This window comes from Bos grunniens, chromosome 14 (genome assembly GCF_055505025.1).
Source record: "Bos grunniens cultivar Pamir isolate PY7600 chromosome 14, Bosgru_T2T1.0, whole genome shotgun sequence".
Taxonomy (NCBI): Eukaryota; Metazoa; Chordata; class Mammalia; order Artiodactyla; family Bovidae; genus Bos; species Bos grunniens.
In genome coordinates, this window is record NC_141178.1 from 74,998,557 (window position 1) to 75,017,121 (window position 18,565).

The window sequence follows — 18,565 nt, forward strand, 5'->3', positions numbered from 1 at the left end:
TCTTCATTACTTTAAACACCAGCCCCCCCCCAAAAAAAGGTTTTTTTTTTTTTTAATCACACGTTACAGCATGCAAGATCTTAGTTCCCTGGCCAGAGATCAAACCTGCACCCTCTGCCATGGAAGCGGGGAGTCTTAACCACTGGACCATCAGGGACATCCCAGTTCATAACTTTTGTTCGTTTTCATGAGTCAGCCACCCCTGCTTCTTATGAGCCCGTGTACTTCCATGATCTGGAGCAGAAATAGGCTGCTTATACACAATGTTCAATGAACCAGTGAATGAATAATTGACAGATGGGTTGGAATGCAGATCCTTTGACCTAACCGCCTCTACTTACCTGACTAAGTTCTCCTTGTAGAGAACCCTGGTCTGGGAGGGGCTCAGGGTTATGTTTCCATCTTCGTCGCAGAGAAAACTGTCTTCTGTCCAGATGTAGTAGCCGTTGGTGAGAAGTCTGGGACTTCGTCGACAGGTGAATGGGGAGTCCATCAGGGGATCTCCGGAGTGGCCCTCAAAGGGACTGTCACCATTGAGGAAATCACAGACAGAGCTACAGGGGGATGATTAAGCCCTTTCAGCCTGTATCGGGTTCATCCAGCCACACACAAACCACACATGTAGTCACCATGAAGGAAAACCACCTCTTTGCCTTCCTGATGACCAACTACTTCTGCACTTCTGATGGTGTCTCTTTTAATCTTCTGAGCTTCATCTCTTCACCTGTGAGACCACTGAACTACAGCACGTTTAGTGCTTCTTCCTGTTTTAAACACTTTGATGAAAACTTAGGGTGAATTGGTTTCTTTGAGATATGATGCCCCCTCCACCCCGTCCTTGACATGGTCCATTTTCTTGGATGTAAGAAATTGCAAAACAGCCTACCTGGGATGCTGGAAGCTCCAAGCATCTTTCACTCCCCACCCTTTCTTTGAAGAGCCCTCCAACTGCCTCATCCTTACTCTTGTCACTGTAGTAGGGGAATTGCAACTACACAGACCAGACACTAATGAATTATAGGAGAACATGCAGTCAAAGAGATCTTTTGGGAGATTTCTCTGTGGTCCAGTGGTTAAGAATCTGCTTTGCAAAAGAGAAAAAAAAATCTGCCTTGTGAGGCAAGGGGTATGGGTTCCATCCCTGGTTGGGGAACTAAGATCCCACATGCTACACAGAGCAACTAAGCATGCGTGCTGCAATAGAGAGTCTGACCACCACAAGGAAAGATCTGGCAGCTGCGACTAAGACCTGATGCAGCCAAATAAATACACAAATATTTTTTAAAGAGTTTTTTGTGTTTTTTTTTTTTTGGCTTTTGCCAATTTCCCTCAAATCAGCTGCATACGTGATCACACAGTTACCTTCCCTGATCTGCTATCCAGGGAAGTCCTCTACTTGGTCAGGCTCATCTGTAACTGCCTTAGGTTTGAAAAACAATCACATGCCTATATGGTTGAAATGCAACCTTGTGCCTCACCCTTTACTGAAATTCTGAAAAAAATTTTAAGTTTAAAGCTTATTTATGTTATATGTAAGATAGATAACCAAAAATCTGTGTACTATAGTACACAGATAGTGTACTGTGTAATATACTGAGCAATATATATATTGTAATAACCTCTAAGGGAAAAAATCTGAAAAAGAATATATATATATATATTCTGAATACTCACTCTGAATATACACATATCTATATATTCAAAATATATATAACTCAATCACTTTCTTGTACATCTGAAATTATCACAACATTGTAAATCAACTATACGTCAATAAAAAAATTTAAAAACTTAGAAAAATAACTGGTGCCATCAAAGAAAAAAGACTACTCACACTTACATGCACTAAAGTTAGCAAAACACTATTTTAAATGGATGTTATTTATGGAAAACTTACTATGAGCTTGGCCCCTACTTCACACTTTATCTGCTTTTCACAAACCTCCCTAAAAGTTAAAGATTGGTATCTTCATAGTACAGCAGGAAAAAAAAAAAGAGAGAGAGAGATGGAGAATGGTAAATATATCAGGTATTTGACACATCTAGTAAGTGTCAGAGTTAAGATTTTGAATCTGGGTTTATCTGATTCTAAGGCATGCGCTCTTTCCATAAAAGCTGCTTGTTCCTCTGGCTGATTCATTTGATTGTAGCAGGAGGCCCGAAATTTATAAGAGGGGGCGGGTTCTAATATCACTGCATGATTCCTTTATACTACTGGCATGATTCACAAAATGTTAAAGGAAACATCAACTGATGCCTGTGTAAGGAATAAAAGACAGAGAGACCAGGGAAAAAAGAAAAGCAAAGGAAGGAAAATATAGAGACTTCTTTGCAGAACTTGAACAAAATGGCAGATTCAGCATGTCTTCGTGGAACATGATATTTGGCTGGCTTGTGCTTTGGTATAGACTCTCATGGCTCTTATAAAATAAGGCAGTAAAAGTATATTTAAGAGAATATCAATTTAAGAGAAAAAGTAACAATACATCAGTATTTGGTATGCACCAAACAAGAGCAATTCACATTTGCCCACACACTCCTCTTCCTTCCAATCTCCATTGTTAGGTTAGGCAAGTTTTCAGTTCATATGTGCATGAGACTGGAAATATATTTCCATATCAAAATTGGATGAAAGCTAAAACCAGTATATATATATATTGGTTGCACCACATGGTTTGTGGAATCTTAGTTCCCTGACCAGGGATTGAACCCAAGGCCATGGCAGTGAGAGCACAGTGTCCTAACCACTAAACTGAGAGGGAATTTCCAGTATTTTAAAGTATTTATTTGTTTACTTATTTATTTGGCTGTGCCAAGTCTTAGTTGCCATATGCAGGATCTTTCAGCTGTGGCATATGGTATCTACTTCCCCTACCACGGATGTAACCCGGGCCCCCTGCATTGGGAGCACAGAGTCTTAGCTACTGGATCACCAAGTCAAGAATACAACAAAATAATGCATACAGAAAAAAAAATCTGACTGATGTTTCACAAGAGAGGTCCCCTAGAATACCTTGGGAGAATGCATGGGGGAGACAGCTCTACAGCATACTCTTTCTCCGACTGGGAAGAATCTGCATAAACAAATGAGAGAGAAATACAAATTTATCACACTGCATCAACATGCATGATTGCACACAGTGGAGGGTGTGACTAGCTGATGTCCCAGCCTCGGCAGATTTCAACAGGTGCAACCCTCCAGTGACTCATGACTAACATAACTTGTTCTCAGGACTCTACGGGAGCAAGACCTAATCCAGGGGTTTCTATATTCTGTCTCATCTCTCCTTCAACACTCCTTGAGAGACTCCTTAGTTTGGACGAGGCAATAATAAACCAGGCTTCCCTTGTGACTCAGCGGTAAAGAATCCACCTGCCAATGCAGGAAACTCAGGGTTCAGTCCCTGGGTTGAGAAGATCCCCTGGAGAAGGAAATGATAACCCACTCCAGTATTCTTGCCTGGAAAATCTCAGGGACAGAGGAGCCTGGGGGGCTACAGGCCATGAGGTTGCAGAGTCAGACATGACTTACCAACTGAACAACAACAAAAATAATAAACCATTAGCATCAAACTGACCCATGAAAAGGAGGAAGAAAACATCTTGTGGGAAGCTGTCGAAAACCCAAATCAATTACCCAATGTGCTGTTTCGTTTAGCTTACTCATTTGAGGAATTCAATCATCTGCCTAGATTCTCTCTCATTAGTGCATCTGAAGGCACTTCTATTACAAAATAACGAGCAGAAGACATTGTTGGAGGAAAAAAATGTCTGTTTTCTAGAAATGATTTTCCAGTGTATGACACCTGTGAACATTCTTAATTTTTTAAAAAGATTGTGCATTCATTCATTCCGGTTTAACCAAAGGTCTGGCAACAGATTTCAGTTGGGAAAAGTTGCAGTTGATTAATATTCTAAATGCTATTGCAGCATTTTATATTGTATAGAAATGGTGTGAATACTTGTGATAGACAGCCTCAGTGAAACTTGGTTCCATTACTGATAATTAATATCTAAGACAAAGAAAGGAGCTTAGACTTTCAGACTGAGTTGGCTGATTTGAAGGAGAAAATTGTAGGTGTGTGAAGGAAGGTTAGAAGCAGGGTTTGGGGAAAAAACAAATGACAAGAGGAAGGAAGAAATTTGAAACCACTACCGTTTTAACAACGCCCATATTTTCTGTAAGTAGCTATCAAAATCATTCAGTATTTTTTTTATAGACAAACCGTTTTGCATCTTAATAGTAGCTGATAAACAATCTTTCACGTTTATGCACAGGCATCTAAAAAAGTGATTTTTTTTCCCACTAAAAGGAAAAATACCACATTTCTCTCAAGGAAAGAAATGAAGTCAAAATCATTGCCAAAGTGAACGCTGGCATTTAAGAAGCACAAGCTACTGACAGATGGTTAATGGTATGAGTATCAGCAAAATCAAAGCAGGGAAATTGCTAAAAGGAATCTAATCGTTCAAAAGATAATTGCGTAGAGCAGTTCTCTTACATTTACTTGCTACTGGTGTTGACATCAGTTGAGATATTTGGTACATCTTGGGACGGCTGCTTGTTCAAACTTCACAGATTTTCTGCACAAGACATTAAAAAAAAAGGTGGATTATGTATTAAAAATAGAAAGATGATGCCAAAACAGATGGCATCTACTCATTGCACTAGTCAGATTTGTTTACTGAAAGAATACAGAGATAAATGGAAATGAAGGCAGAGTTGAAGGACCACTGAGTTTGTGTCTGCCTCGATGATTTTATATTTCATTTTCCATTGTCTCAGTGCATCTAAATCATCTTTTTCTGTAAATAAAGATAACATTTTATTTGGGAAAGCAAAACTTACAAAGGTTGACTTGTATTCAAAATAAAATAACGAAAATTAATTATTTGGTCAAGAAATCCAAAAAAAAAAAAAAGATTGGTTTTAGAATTCTCTAAATAGATGTATTTGTATTTTTATCATCCACCACACTTCAACCTCATTATCAAGTTCAAACAATGCTAGAAGATTGGGGACCGTCTTTTGCCTAACACCTCAAACCACTGACAGGTAGCTACAGAGAGGGCTGGTGGTCTTTATCATTACTATCAGCCTGGACATTTCCAAGTAGCATAAGAAGCATTGCACTAAAAATAGTATATTGCTGGGCAGATTTCAAAACTCACCTTTTATGAACATATAATTTACTTTCTCAGTTACAAATTAAACACATATACAAGTGTGTATATTATGTAAACTTTCATCACTTACCACTCATCGCATGGATCTGCTTTCCACTGATCATTCAATTTTGTATACATTATTATCCTAGCAGCAGAGTAAGGTAAGACAAAATTCTTCTCTGATTCATCATCTCTATTCACATTTTTTTCAAATGTGGTAACTACTAATGGATTGTTTCTGTAGCTGTCACACAATTAAAACAAACCCGAATAATTCTATATATTCAAATTGATTCTTTCAATAAACTAGACACAAAACCTGCCAGATAATATAGATCCTGCCTTATAGGGACCTTAAGAGAAATCAGGAGAACTTTCTGCCATCCCCTGAAAGATCTCTAAATCAAAGCATACGCATAGATTTCAATGGTTTGGAATATAAAATAATACTGTTTGCTCTACAATACTGTACAATGTCACTAGTCCTTTCCATTTTTGTTCAGCCCAAGTTACCCTATGTTAATTTCCCCCAATCATCAAGTTCAATTTTAAGCCAACAAGTTGCACAGCAGAAAGTAAGGTCTTACTGCTACATCTTATTAATGGAAATACAACAGGCTACGGTTAGCTAACAGTTAATCAAATCTTAGTAACATTGAAAAAGACTTCCGGTGCAGCTCTAAGACTTTTCAAGAAAACAGACCCTATCTATCAGTTCTACGAAAGCAACTCCTCTGTCCTGTAAAGCAATTTGCCCATGCGTCCGTCCGTCTTCCTTCCAAAGAAAGTTCCCAACCTCTTCTTCTAATTGATAAATGAAAAATAGTTACTGAAATATGATGCTTCCTGTGGTTGAGAGTCAGCAGAGAGATCCAGGACTTAGCAGGTCTTCAGCTGAAAATAATGCCAGCATATCAACAGGTGCAGAAGTCTCTTAAGAAAGAGAAACCCCGTCTTTCCCTCCTCCTAATAGATAGCTGCACACATCTCCCTGTGCAGGCTTTTGCAGGGAACTTTTGTCTTCAGTAGCCACTTGTTCTTTTGGCTGTTTCCGAGAATAGAAGGGCATGTAGTTCTCTGGAAAGCAGCCTACAACTGCTCTTGTTTTCTTTTAAAAACAGCCTGCGTAACCAGAGGCTGAGAGGCACAATGAGGTCACACTTCCTGTGCAACTCACATCAGTGGCGCTCACGCTGAGGAACATGGTGAAGATTAAAATGGTCTCCTAGACCGGCAGTGGGGGATGAATCAGACCAGCTGGACGCATCACAGGCACACCAGGGATGCTCTTCTGCACCAACTCATCACCCAAGCTGCAAGAAAAAAAGAAAAACTTTCAGAGAAGCAGCACCTCTCACTTATCATCTTCTGGCCATTTTCAGTATGAGTCGTGTGTGGTTGGGAAAACTCCCTGGAGCAGGGCACGGCAACCCACTCCAAGATTCTTGCCTGGAGAATCTCAAGGACAGAGGAGCCTGGTGGGCTACAGCCCACAGGGTTGCAAAGGGTTGGACACAACTGAAGCAACTTAGTATGCATGCATTTAGTGCATTGTAATGCTTTGCCCAAATCGTTATTGGTGACCAGGCATTGATGCTATTCAATTCAGAAGACTATCAAATTCCAGAGCTTGATCTTCTGAAAGTGTCTGCAGTGCCAATATGTTTATCCAACAAAGGTTGGACTTTTCAAGAAACTGTGAGTGGCATTTTAAATTTTATATTTAAATGTTTCTAGAGCTGAAAACTCTTCAGCTATTATAAAACTTCTTATGCTATTGTAAATGAAACTGTTAGTCACTCAGTCATGTCTAACTCTCTGCAACTCCATGGACTGTACCCCCCCGCCCCCTGCCCCCCAGGCTCCTCTGTCCATGGAATTCTCCAGGCAAGAATACTGGAGTGGGTTGCCATTCCCTTCTCCAGGGGATCTTCCTGGCCCAGGGATGGAACCCAGGTCTCCTGTCCTGCAGGCACATTCTCTACCATTGGAACTACCAGGGAAACACCAGATGCTATTGTAGGGTCTCTACAAAGCCTGCAGTTGTCGGTGATAAAAGAAATAGAACTTCCATCAATACTGAGTTGCATAGGGTAATGGAGAGTCACCCAGACAGACATATAAACTCTGTCTGCCATACTAGCTGTGCCCCCGGTTTATGACTTAACCTCTGAGTTGTAACTTTCTCATTACGTTTATAAATGTAATAATATGTATGTTACTGGATGGCCTGGAACATTAAATGAGGTTTAAAAAAATGAGACTTAAGTGAGTCCTCAGCTCATATGTCCAAGATGGATTCCTTGTTTGTTTTCTGTAAATCAGCTTCCCTTCTGAGGCACCAGTCACCAGGCTGCAGAAAAGTTAATCTCATTCTTTCTTGGGGGTTTCCTTTCCCCCTGAGGTTATGCCAAAGGCAGAGTCTTCTGTAGAACACCCCCAGGCAGGAAAAGCTATTAGGAGGCAAGTCCATCTAGTCCGTGGTCAGCAGCTTTCAAAGCTGTCCCCTAAGAATCCTTTGCAAAATCCCCTCCCCTTCAGTGGGGGCCGAGACGAATAATTTGCCTCTTCTAAATAGAACAAGACAAAACTGATGGGTTGCCACTACTGTGCTTGGGTTACAAAAGTTGGAGGCATCTGTCTTACCACTTTGTCTTACACACTTGGATGGAGCAAGCTGTCATGTTGGAGAAGGATCTGAAAGTTGTCTCAAAAGTTGTCCTGAATCCATGAGCCAAGAATGCAGCCAACAACCAGGTCAGTGAGCTTTATGAAAGTGGAATGGTGGTTGCCCGAGACTGGGAGGAGGAGAAAACAGGGGAGTGTTAGTCAAAAGATGCAAAGTTTATGCAAAGATAAATAAGTCCTAGAGATCTACTGAACAGCATAATATCTACAATTAAGAATACTACATCGCATACTTAAAAACTTGCTAAGAAGGCAGATCTTATGTTAAGTGACCTATCACAGATAGTAGATAAATAGAGCAGGAGGAAATTTTTGAAGGTGATGGATATATATTTATTGGCATTGATTTTAGTGGTGGTTTCGTGGGTGTATATTTATCTCTAAACTTAGATTGTGTACATTAAATATGTTCAGCTTTTTCTATGTCAATCATGCCTCAGTATGGTTGTAAAGTAATTTTTTTAAAGTAGTTTTAAAAAAAGCTTCTGGAAAATATAAGTTTTCAAAATAGAAATCATTATAAATTCTTTAAGCAATAATGGGCTTTGAAACTACTCAAAAAACACCTGTTCTCATCATTTATGAAAATAATATTCCTTGGAAACCTTTTGGTCACATAACATTTCATAAAACTTGGTCCTAAGTCTGTGTCTCAGAAACTTTAATGTACTGTGAATCACTTGGGGATTTTGTAGAAGTGAGTAGGTCTAAAGTAGCAACAGAGATTCTGTATTTGTAAGCAGTTCCTGGGCTTCCCTGGTGGTTCAGACAGTGAAGAACCTGCCTGCAATGTGGGAGACCTGGGTTTGATCCCTGGGTTGGGAAGATGCCCTGGAGAAGGGCATGGCAACCCACTCCAGTATTCTTGCCTAGAGAATCACCACTGACAAAAGAGCTTCACAGGCTACGTTCATGGGGTTGCGAAGAGTCAGACATGACTGAGTGACCAAGCACACACACACACACAACCAGCTCCTGGGAAAACACTGTAGTTCATACACTGTTTTTTGGTGAGCAGGATGCTAGTGAGTACACTTTGGGAAATGCTAATAGTACTTGGTGCATGTCATGAATTAAATTTAAAATACTATAAGCAATAAATAAACATGCCTGCATGCTTGCTTAACTCCTTCAAGTACTCATGATTTCCCTTCCTACCTAAGCCTCACCCGCCTCTGGATTTCTGTGTCTCATTGAATGGCATCACCTTCCATTCAACTGCTCAGGTCAGGGGACTAGGAGCAGTCAACAGTATTCCCTCTGTAGCCCTTGAATGAGACTCTCTCCATCTCCACTGTCAGTTCTGGCGCTCCAGAGGCCACCTTCTCTCATCTGGACTTCAGTACCAACTTTCTGTCATCTGCCTCTTCCGAACACATCCGGGTCCCCAACCTTTGGGATGTAATGCCTGATGATCTGAGGCTGGAGCTGATGTTATAACAATAGAAATGAAGTGCACAATAAATAGAATGTGCTGGAATCATCTGGAAAACACCCCCCACCCCACCGTTACATGTGGAAAAATTTTCTTCCACAAAACCAGTCCCTGGTGCCAAAAAGGTTGGGGACTGCTGCTCTAAGCCACAGCCAGAATGATCTCTGCAATGTAAATATCTGATTACGTTGTTCCTCTGATTAAATACTTCAGTGGTTTGTCATTACTCCTCTCTCAGATCCAGTTCAAAGTCCCTTCCAGTATCTACAAGGCCCTGGGAGGTCCAGTACTGCCTATTTTCCAGCCTCTCTTTCCCTCACCACACCCCATCTTTCTAGAATTCAATCATGGTGGCTTTTTGTTTTTTCAGGTTCTCCAGCTTAGTTCCCGAGAAGGCAATGGCACCCCACTCCGGTACTCTTGCCTGGAAAATCCCATGGATGGAGGAGCCTGGTAGGCTGCAGTCCATGGGGTAGCTAAGAGTCCGACACGACTGCACGACTTCACTTTCACTTTTCACTTTCATGCATTGGAGAAGGAAATGGCAACCCACTCCAGTGTTCTTGCCTGGAGAATCCCAGGGACAGGGGAGCCTGGTGGGCTGCCATCTCTCGGGTCGAACAGAGTTGGACGCGACTGAAACGACTTAGCAGCAGCAGCAGCTTAGTTCCACCTCAAACTCTTTGAACACGCTATTTCCTTTGCCCCTGGCCATCTCCTTCCCCAGCCACTGTCTCTCCTACTCATCTTTTAGATGCAAATAGTTCTTTCTTCAGAGCAGAGCTATAGCTTTCCAGGTGGCACAGTGGTAAAGAATCCACCTACCAATGCAGGAGACACAAGAGATGCGGTTTGATCCCTGGGCTGGGAATATCACCTGGAGTAGGAAATGGCAACCCACTCCAGTACTCTTGCCTGGAGAATCCCTGTTCAGAAGAGCATGGTGGGTTATAGTCCATGGGGTCTCAAAGAGTTGGACACAGTGGAGCAACTGAGCATACATAGTAAAAGTCAAAGCCCAAATCTTAGTGGCTTGTAGTAATTATCACATATTGTCCCACATAGTGGCTTTATGTGTCAATATGGTTAAACTGACCGTATGTCTCAGAGTTCTTTCTCTGTATGTCCCTAGCTAGGATGGGCCAGAATTGCAATCAGTACAAGAGTTGGAAGGTGGGTATTCAGCAGGATCCATGGTATTCCTTGGAAGGTCCATGTGGCTCAGGCCTCATTGTTGCTCATGCAAAATTTCACAGACCTACCTACTGGCTCACTGCATGCACTGGACCCATAGCTCTGATCCCTGATGGATGGTTTCCTTCAGCTTCCCAAATCCTGGTCCAGGAGTGAGAGTGGCTCTATAGCAGGGCAATCATGGCAATAAAGTTAGAGGCTTAGAGATGGGAAGAGGCCAACGTGGGTTTCAGTGATAGATGGAGTCATGTTCCAGCTGGTTCTCCAGGGATTCCAGTGGTCCCCACTCACCCTACTTCCTGGCAACTGTTTGATCCTGACCAATCTTCTTATAACTTCTGGTTCAGCATCCCTGCAACAAAAAAAATAAACTGAAACTTTTTTACTAGTGTCTGAAATTGTTCCCTTCTCCCTCAAAAACCTAACGCAAAGAAACTGTATAAACAGAGCATGTATACCTAACATAATCTCAGATTGTCTGGACCACACTCTTGGTTCACAACCTGGCCCCCATACACAGAAAGCAAGGACACACCAAAGAAGGAGACAGAGAACTCCAGACTGGTAGTTGGCAGGCTGAATAAACCATGGAACCTACTTCCAAGACTTGTCCTGAGCACCACAAGATGAGTAGATCTCTGTACCCACCCGACTGAATCTCCAAAGTTTACATAGATGTTTTAACCTGATTTAGTCATGTATTCAGTCCAGGTTGTCCCAATAACAACTTACTCTCTCAAAGCTGCATCACTGAAAGTGACTCGCTTGGCAGAAACAGTGGGCAGAACAAATATTCCAAAGACAGAGGGTGGGGGTTTGGGGGTAGGAAGGGTGAGTAACCTTCCACTGGCTGGATCCAGCCCACAGGTCACCCTTTGGTCACATTCTGTCCATGACCTCCTCCAATAACCACACGTTTCCTTGTAGCATCTTTATAAGCAAACGGTAAGGAGCCCAATTTTTCTTCCTATTGTGTGGATGATGGATCACACATGTTTACACTGTTCATTTCAGTAACTCACATCTTTCTACCAGCCAACTGTTGTGATTAGTGGTAAACAAGGGTAACAGATTTTTTTTTTCAATGTATTTAAGTACCTTGCATTTTCACAGACTTTGTATTGTCACCAAAAGAAAATTCTCTTCTAAAAGCAAGTCTCTTAAATAGTAATAATAATCATATCTGCAAAAATAACATAAAATTGTCTAAGAGTCAATGCTTATTCAAAAAAATCATACTTTTCATCATTCCTGATGATTCTGCCTCTTAGCTTAAATCTGACCAACATGTCTTGCCCTATATTGGCTGCAAGTTGGCTGTAGTTCTGCCCCTCAGGCCTTTATTCCAGGAACCAGGCTGGTGGATCAGCCCCTGGGGCTGGGGTGGGGAGGACATGTCTTGAGTTGGCACTTGAAATTTCCACTTGTATTTTATTGGTCAAAGCAGATCACGCAGTCAGCCTCAGTGTCAGTGGGGCAAGTACACGTCTCCAGGGAAAGCACTGCAAGTCACAAGGCAATGAATGGGGATTGGAGTAGATGTATGTAGGGAAGAAAGGGAATAGCTTGAAATGATTATGTAATTTATAGCCCTCCATCTCGGTCACAAATATTTACCTCCTCTCTAACTTTCAAAAATGCTAAGAGGATGCATCTCCACAGAGAACACCCCCAAATCCCATTCAGTCATGACCACAGATTTCAAGTCTAGAATCTTCTAATATTTCTATATTGGTTGCTTTTTATATGGAGATTTCTGAACCGTCTTGCCCCCTATGCCCAACATTCAATACTTGAAGAAGGACAGGATATTTCCCCCCTAAACCTTCCCCTTTAGAAAGGGGATTAATGGCAGACACACAGCAATGGCTGTTCCATAGAAATTCTGTAACTGAATAGTCAAGACACTGCAAGAGCCCTACACCCAGCAAATGGAAGACGCTCCTGATAAGACCCTAATTCTACTCCCGAGGTGTGGCAACCCAGGCAATTATTTGTGGCTCTTGGTTATACCCTCTGGAAAGTAAGTCATTCCTTTTCCTTACTCTCCTTGACCACCTCTGAAGATGAGGGGACATACCTTCTTTGGGAACAGAGCAACTTTCTCAGTCCACTTTCTGTTCCTAGGAGTAAGAAAGTGGGAGAAGTCCTCTGAAATCTTGAATTGTTATAATGTCTTTGATACCAAGCCAGTACCTCTTTGTCTGTGCATTCTGTCAAAAACATAGTCAACCATTTTAAGAAATGTATTTATTTTTGGCTGTGCTGGGTCTTCATTGCAGCTTGGGCTTTTCTCTAGTTGCAACAAGTGGGGGCTGCTTTCTAGTTGCTGTGAGTGGGCTTCTCGTTGGGTGCCTGCTCTTGTCGCAGAGCACAGGGCTCGAGGGCACTCAGGCTTCAGTAGGTGTGCTCCTGGGCTCTCGAGTGCAGGCTCAGTAGTCGTGGCGCGTGGCTGAGTTTCCCCACAACATGTGGACTCTTCCCGGACCAGGGATCGAATTCACATACCCTGCATTGGCAGGCAAATTCTTAACCACTGAACCATCAGGGAAGTCCTACATTAGATTTTCTTAAAACTGATGTTCTCAAACTGCCTTTGTTACTAATGCGTCTTTTTAAAATTTACATAATACTTCTTGCAGTTCTAATTGTCATGGGAGTACTTTTTAAAGGGAGAGTTGGAGAGAGACAAGAAGCAGACTGAGAAACTGGGGGGTGGGGAGTTTGTCGAGGAGGAAGATAGAGAGAGACTGATTCGTTAGTGAAAGGCCTGTAATAAAGTCTTAATAAAAGCTTGCATTCTTGGCAGCGAGAACAGTGCCTTACTCATCTCCATGATCTCCAGCAGCAAATAGAGGACTTGAAGCAAAGTGAGTCTTCAGAAAATGTGTGTTTTCATAGAATCACAGAGAGGGAACTAGAGAACCCCCAGAGATGACAGTGATCAGATATAAGGGTCCGCATGAAAGGTGAGAAAGGAACATTTGGAAACATCTGGCATTTATGTATCAATTTTCATTTGGAAAACATATAAGGCTGCTTCCTTCTAATTTAATCCTCATTACAACTCCGTGAAGTAGACTTAAGATTCTCATGCACCTGTGAGGAAAGGAAAATCAGAGAAGTGTCTAGACCCCAGCCACTCTGGTAACAGCGTCAGGTCTAACATACAATTTGTGGTATTCTTAATCTCTGCTTTTCATACGCTTTCTTATTTTAAGTTGCCATTAAAAGACAACAGCAAGAAATACATTCATGGATTGATTTCCTTCAAATATATAGTCTCCTATGATCTTCATGGTACTCATAGTTCTCAAAAATAGATACATAAAAAGGAAAGCACATAAAGGAAATCAAAGGATGTTTACCTTTTTCTTGGGGACACTGACTCTGTTGAATGTTTTGCACACTGCAAAAGAGGAAGTAATCTAATACCTGACCACAAGGTTGGATTGCCTCAGCGCTTTTTCTCTAAGACAAAACTGTGGACTGTGGCAACACATGTCCTAACAAGTTCTCTGCCCTGGTCCAGCCCTCTCCCATCCCCCACAGGTAGAACTCTCTTTCATCTGAGTGTCTGGACAATTACCTTGGAGATATTGATATTGTTTTCTGGTCCTGACCAACAGGACAGATACTTAGTCAAATTGCAAGTGACCAGTTAGAGCACATATTTGACCCTGAATATGCCTTCACGCTGTATCAAGATGACCTGTTAGTGTGTTGGTCTACTGGACTACACTGTTAACGCCTTTGATCAAGGATTAAGTTTATTCATCCTCATGCTTCTTGGGCCTAGCGCTGAACTTGGCACATTGCCAATGGTCAACAACAGCTGTGGAAGAACTGGAAGTAGCATGCTGTTTTTGATTTGTCAGAGTTTGAATCAAAACTAGAAAGAGTATGCATCAACAGACGAGTGGATAAAGATGATGTGGTATATGGGGAACGGAATATAATGGAATACCCACTCAGCCATAAAGAAAGGATGAAAATTTTGCCATCTGCAGCAACACGGATGGACTTGGCATGATGCTAAGTGAAACAAGTTAGACAGAAAGACAAATACTGTATGAGATCACTTATATGTGGAATCCAAAAAATACAAGAGACTAGTGAACAATAACAACAAAGCAGACTACTCACAGATGTAGAGAACAAGTTAGTGGCTGTAAACTGTCGTTTGGAGTTAGAATCAGTATAAGTCAGTGGCGATGAATATCAGTTGTTTTTGTTGTCCGTTTCCCTTCTTCTTTCCAGTAACAGCACCTCTATTTTCTTTTAAGGACCTGCTTATCCCCATCTCTCAGTCCTTGGGGTTGGGGCTGGGCTCCATTCCCACTGGCTCGGTTGGGGACTGGACCCAGGTTCATGACAAAGCAGTGTAAGTCATTTCCAAGGCCACTACATTTGGCTCAGAATTGGGCACTTGATTCAATTTAGACCAATGAGAGAATGATGTCCAGGACACATTTGTATGTTCTTTAAGATGTTTCAGTGATAAGTCGGAAGCTGTTGGGGACCTGGAGGATGCGGATCCCAAGAATCAAGCTAATCCATAGGAAGCAGAGTGCAAGGTATTATCATTTGATCCCTAATTCAAACCACCCCAGAAGGCAAAATATCCCATCTCCCTTTTTAATTCCACAAACAGAAATTCCATTTATGCTTAGGTCTGTTTGTATTGAATTTCTGTCTCATGCAACCACAAGACCCTTAACATACTGCAGGTATGAAACTTCCATGTACATAAGAATCATTTAGGAAGGCTTTTAAAATGCAGATTTTCAGTCTCTATTGCCAAGATACAGGTTAGGGCCCATGAACTTGCATTTTAACAAACAGCCTGAGTGGGTCTAATGCCAGTGACTGATGGACCAATACTAGAGAAACACAGAGTGCATGAAAGTGAAACAGTAAACAGCAATAATCAGAATCAGAGGAGCTTCAAAGTATTAGCACGTGCATGCACGGCAAGTCACTTCAGTCACGTCAGACTCTGCGACTCCATCAACTGTAGCCCGCCAGGCTCCTCTGTCCATGGGATTCTCCAGGCAGGAATAGTGGGGTGAGTTGCCATGCTCTCCTCCAGCGGATCTTCCCAACCGAGGGACTGAACCCACAGCTCTTATGTCTCCGGCATTGGCTGACAGGTTCTTTACCACTAGCGCCACCTGGGAAGCCCATTGACATTGTACCTGGAAGTAAGGAGCTCATCCTCATTTAGTTATCAAAAATGGGAAAATTCATCGAGGAATCAGGAGTTGATTTCATATTCAATTCTTTTCCATTTAGGAAATCTCTGATTTCTCTCCTTCTTTTCCCCCTGCTTTACGTAGCACGATCATATGTCTCAGTTTGTCCAGGACTGCCCAGATATCCACCTGTTGTTCTGGTATAATTATTAATCACACTTCTTCCCATTCTTAAAATTGCCCCTGGTTTGGATGATAAATTTTATGGTCACTCCATTGCTTCAGGGCAATCTACACAAGTTCTTTGTCATTCAGGCCGCTTACTGTGTTTTTCCAAGTTTTTTTCTGAGCCAAACTTTTATTTTTTTCTATTTTATGACCTTTACTAGCAGAGACTGAAATCATTAATTACTGCCAAGTCTAAAATCCTCAAAAATCTCAGGAACCCAGGTAGCTTTGGAATAGCATATAAACTTCGAGTAATATAAATAAAGTTGTCTAGAATGTCTCATCGTTCTCAGGGCTGACTCACTCTAGGAAAGCAGCTTATGAACCCAGAATCCCAATGGGAAATGCATTAGGAATGTGAGTAGAACTCCGTGTGTGAATATACAGGAGAGATATCGGTCTGGCAGGTTCATACTGGGTCTAGGGGCCAAACTGCCAGAGATTAATTCAGAAACAACTATCACTTCTGGTCAATTGATTAAAGGATACAGTGCTAGAGAGACAAGAGAACCAAATTCTTTGGCAGGTGAAGAATGTGACATTAGTGCCATTTTCAAAGATTTGTAAGTGGAATAGATAATGTGCAAAGGATGTTTCCTTCAGTAGGTTAAGTTTCTACCAGTCTATTTTTTAAAAATTTAAATTGCTTCAATTTTCTTCACTGATGCTAATTATACGTATTAAAGCAATACACACAAAATAGCTTTCTTGTGTTTTATATGTAATTAAGGAATACCTGGTGTTTAGTAATGACTTCTTCTCTTAAGTTAGGTATAGACAGTTCTTGACTATTCCAGGAGATGTTATGGTTCCATATGCATATTTTTAATGTTGGAGGAATTTAGTTCAGTGATTTCTATCTAAAGACCCTTGTTTCAAGATAATTTGCCCACTGCTTGTTTGGTTCCACTCAAACACAGCTGTAAATTCTTTCTATCTAAATTTGGAGATGAAGTGACTGATGGCTAACATTTACCATCTGGATGAGGGGTGTGTTGGGTGGGAGAGAACAGAGAGGACAGGGCGATGCATAGCTTCACTGTATAGCTGGGGAGTCAGCTCTAGACTTTTCTATATCTCGCATCCCTTTCGGTTCTGACCTTTGACTTTCTAGAGTCAAAAGCAGCAATGATAGCCTATATGAGCTTTCTATCAATCTTATAGGACTTAATGTCCCCTTTTTAGAGCTAATACTATGTTAAGACCCACTGTACTTCTCTGAAATTAAATCCATAAATAAAAATAATCAAACTCCACATAGAAAAACTCCACATTGATTTTTTGTAAAAAAAATCAGTACAATGTCATATGACAAATTAAAAATACATTATTTATGAAAATAACTCAATAAAAATAATATACATCTCAGTACACAGGTGTTCAGCCTCGACTCACAGAGCCACAATAAAGTGGTCAAGTGCCAGCGTAGAAATTTAGGTTTATCCTGAATGTAACAGCTGTAAAATGCAGAGTGACAGGTGTGTTCTATCAGTGCTTCAGCTACTATGAGTGGCCCTGCCACTGGCGACACGATTTTAAAGGTGCAGTAAACTCTTGGTAATATACAAAGAGGAGAGCCTTCTGTCATGTTACACAGTGGTTTCAGTCCTTGAAAATGGAGTGTATATTAAAACCTTGCAAAAATATTGCGTGCTTACAAGACTGAGTTCTATGCTGTGAAAATGGTGAACAGTTTCTTTTTTTTAATTAAAAAAATTTTTTTACCTATATGAATGTTTGGAGGAGCATTCAAAAGTCATGTATGACCAATGGAAATTCTTCAAGGTATGGGAGTAACTTATGCATTCCTGGAGGTTGGTTGCTCTCCCCACTAAGGTGGGGTCCCTCTCCACTCAGTTTCCACAGTGCCTTACCCCAGTCATGTGACAACTAAAATTACACACATTCACATTCCGCACCCCCGCAAGCCCCCTGCCAATCCAGCCCTGTCCATTTCTACAGAGCCCTTTAAAGGAAGGTATTGACTCCATTGAGAAGACTCACCCATGCAATCCACTCAAGCCAGGAATCATTTATGTTAGACCTAGTTTCCATTTATTTTCTTTCAAATTACATTATTGGAGGGATCTCTTGCTAAATTCCAATTAAAAAGGAAGAATCATCTGTTCAGGGTAGATTGGTAGATTGTCAGCCAACTGTGGAGATTGGATAGAATCTCTGCTATCCTTCATGTATGTATTCTATTTAAATTACAACCTCAAATTTTCAGTGATGTAAAACAACAACTATACATATTTTTTCTCACCTACTGGTTTGTGGGTCAATAGGGATTTTGCCAGGGTTCAGTTAGTTAGCTCTGGACTGAAATCAGAAATGTGATTACTGGTATTTCCAGTGCTGCTGGAAATTTTTTTTTTCTCATTTTGAGCATCACTAGCAGTTTCTGATACAGAGTTCTCAGTGAGAGAGGCTAATTGGTATAGCTGAGAACAGAACTTTAGCTGCAAGGGAAACTGAGAACATGAGTTTCTTATATTTTCATCTTATTTAGTGCAAGGTTGAAAGTTTTTGCCCTGCGACTCATAAGGTGGGTGTATATGTCAGTTTTATTAGGTAACAAACAACTTTCAAAATTTCAATAGCTTAAACCAACAATTATTTTTTCCTTATACTATATGTCAGTTGTGGATTAGCG

The 18,565-nt window shown here is 41.1% G+C and overlaps 1 protein-coding gene and 1 long non-coding RNA gene across 10 annotated transcripts in view; both read right to left on the reverse strand.

The window, feature by feature from the left end:
* Positions 1-6,482, reverse strand: part of TMEM71 (transmembrane protein 71) — a 30,037-nt gene extending 23,555 nt beyond the window's left edge. For 2 of the 9 annotated variants that reach the window (XM_086337389.1, XM_086337385.1), the window contains exons 1-4: positions 6,000-6,482; positions 4,503-4,584; positions 3,014-3,074; positions 342-554 (exon numbers count right to left, since the gene is read on the reverse strand). In XM_086337389.1, coding sequence (XP_086193515.1) covers positions 342-554; positions 3,014-3,074; positions 4,503-4,548 — 320 coding nt within the window. In that variant the 5' untranslated portion in view covers positions 4,549-4,584; positions 6,000-6,482. Of the gene's footprint in view, positions 1-341; positions 555-3,013; positions 3,075-4,502; positions 4,585-5,257 lie in introns of all 9 variants that reach the window. The other 7 variants (XM_086337390.1, XM_086337386.1, XM_086337394.1 and 4 more) reach the window with 5 other exon arrangements.
* A 1,371-nt stretch (positions 6,483-7,853) lies between these two features.
* LOC147359689 (uncharacterized) lies at positions 7,854-13,938 on the reverse strand. The gene is made up of 4 exons (XR_015141140.1): positions 13,855-13,938; positions 10,778-10,838; positions 10,555-10,650; positions 7,854-7,967 (listed from the first exon to the last, which is right to left on the reverse strand). It is a non-coding gene; the product is annotated as an uncharacterized LOC147359689 (long non-coding RNA).
* Positions 13,939-18,565: the final 4,627 nt, after the last annotated feature.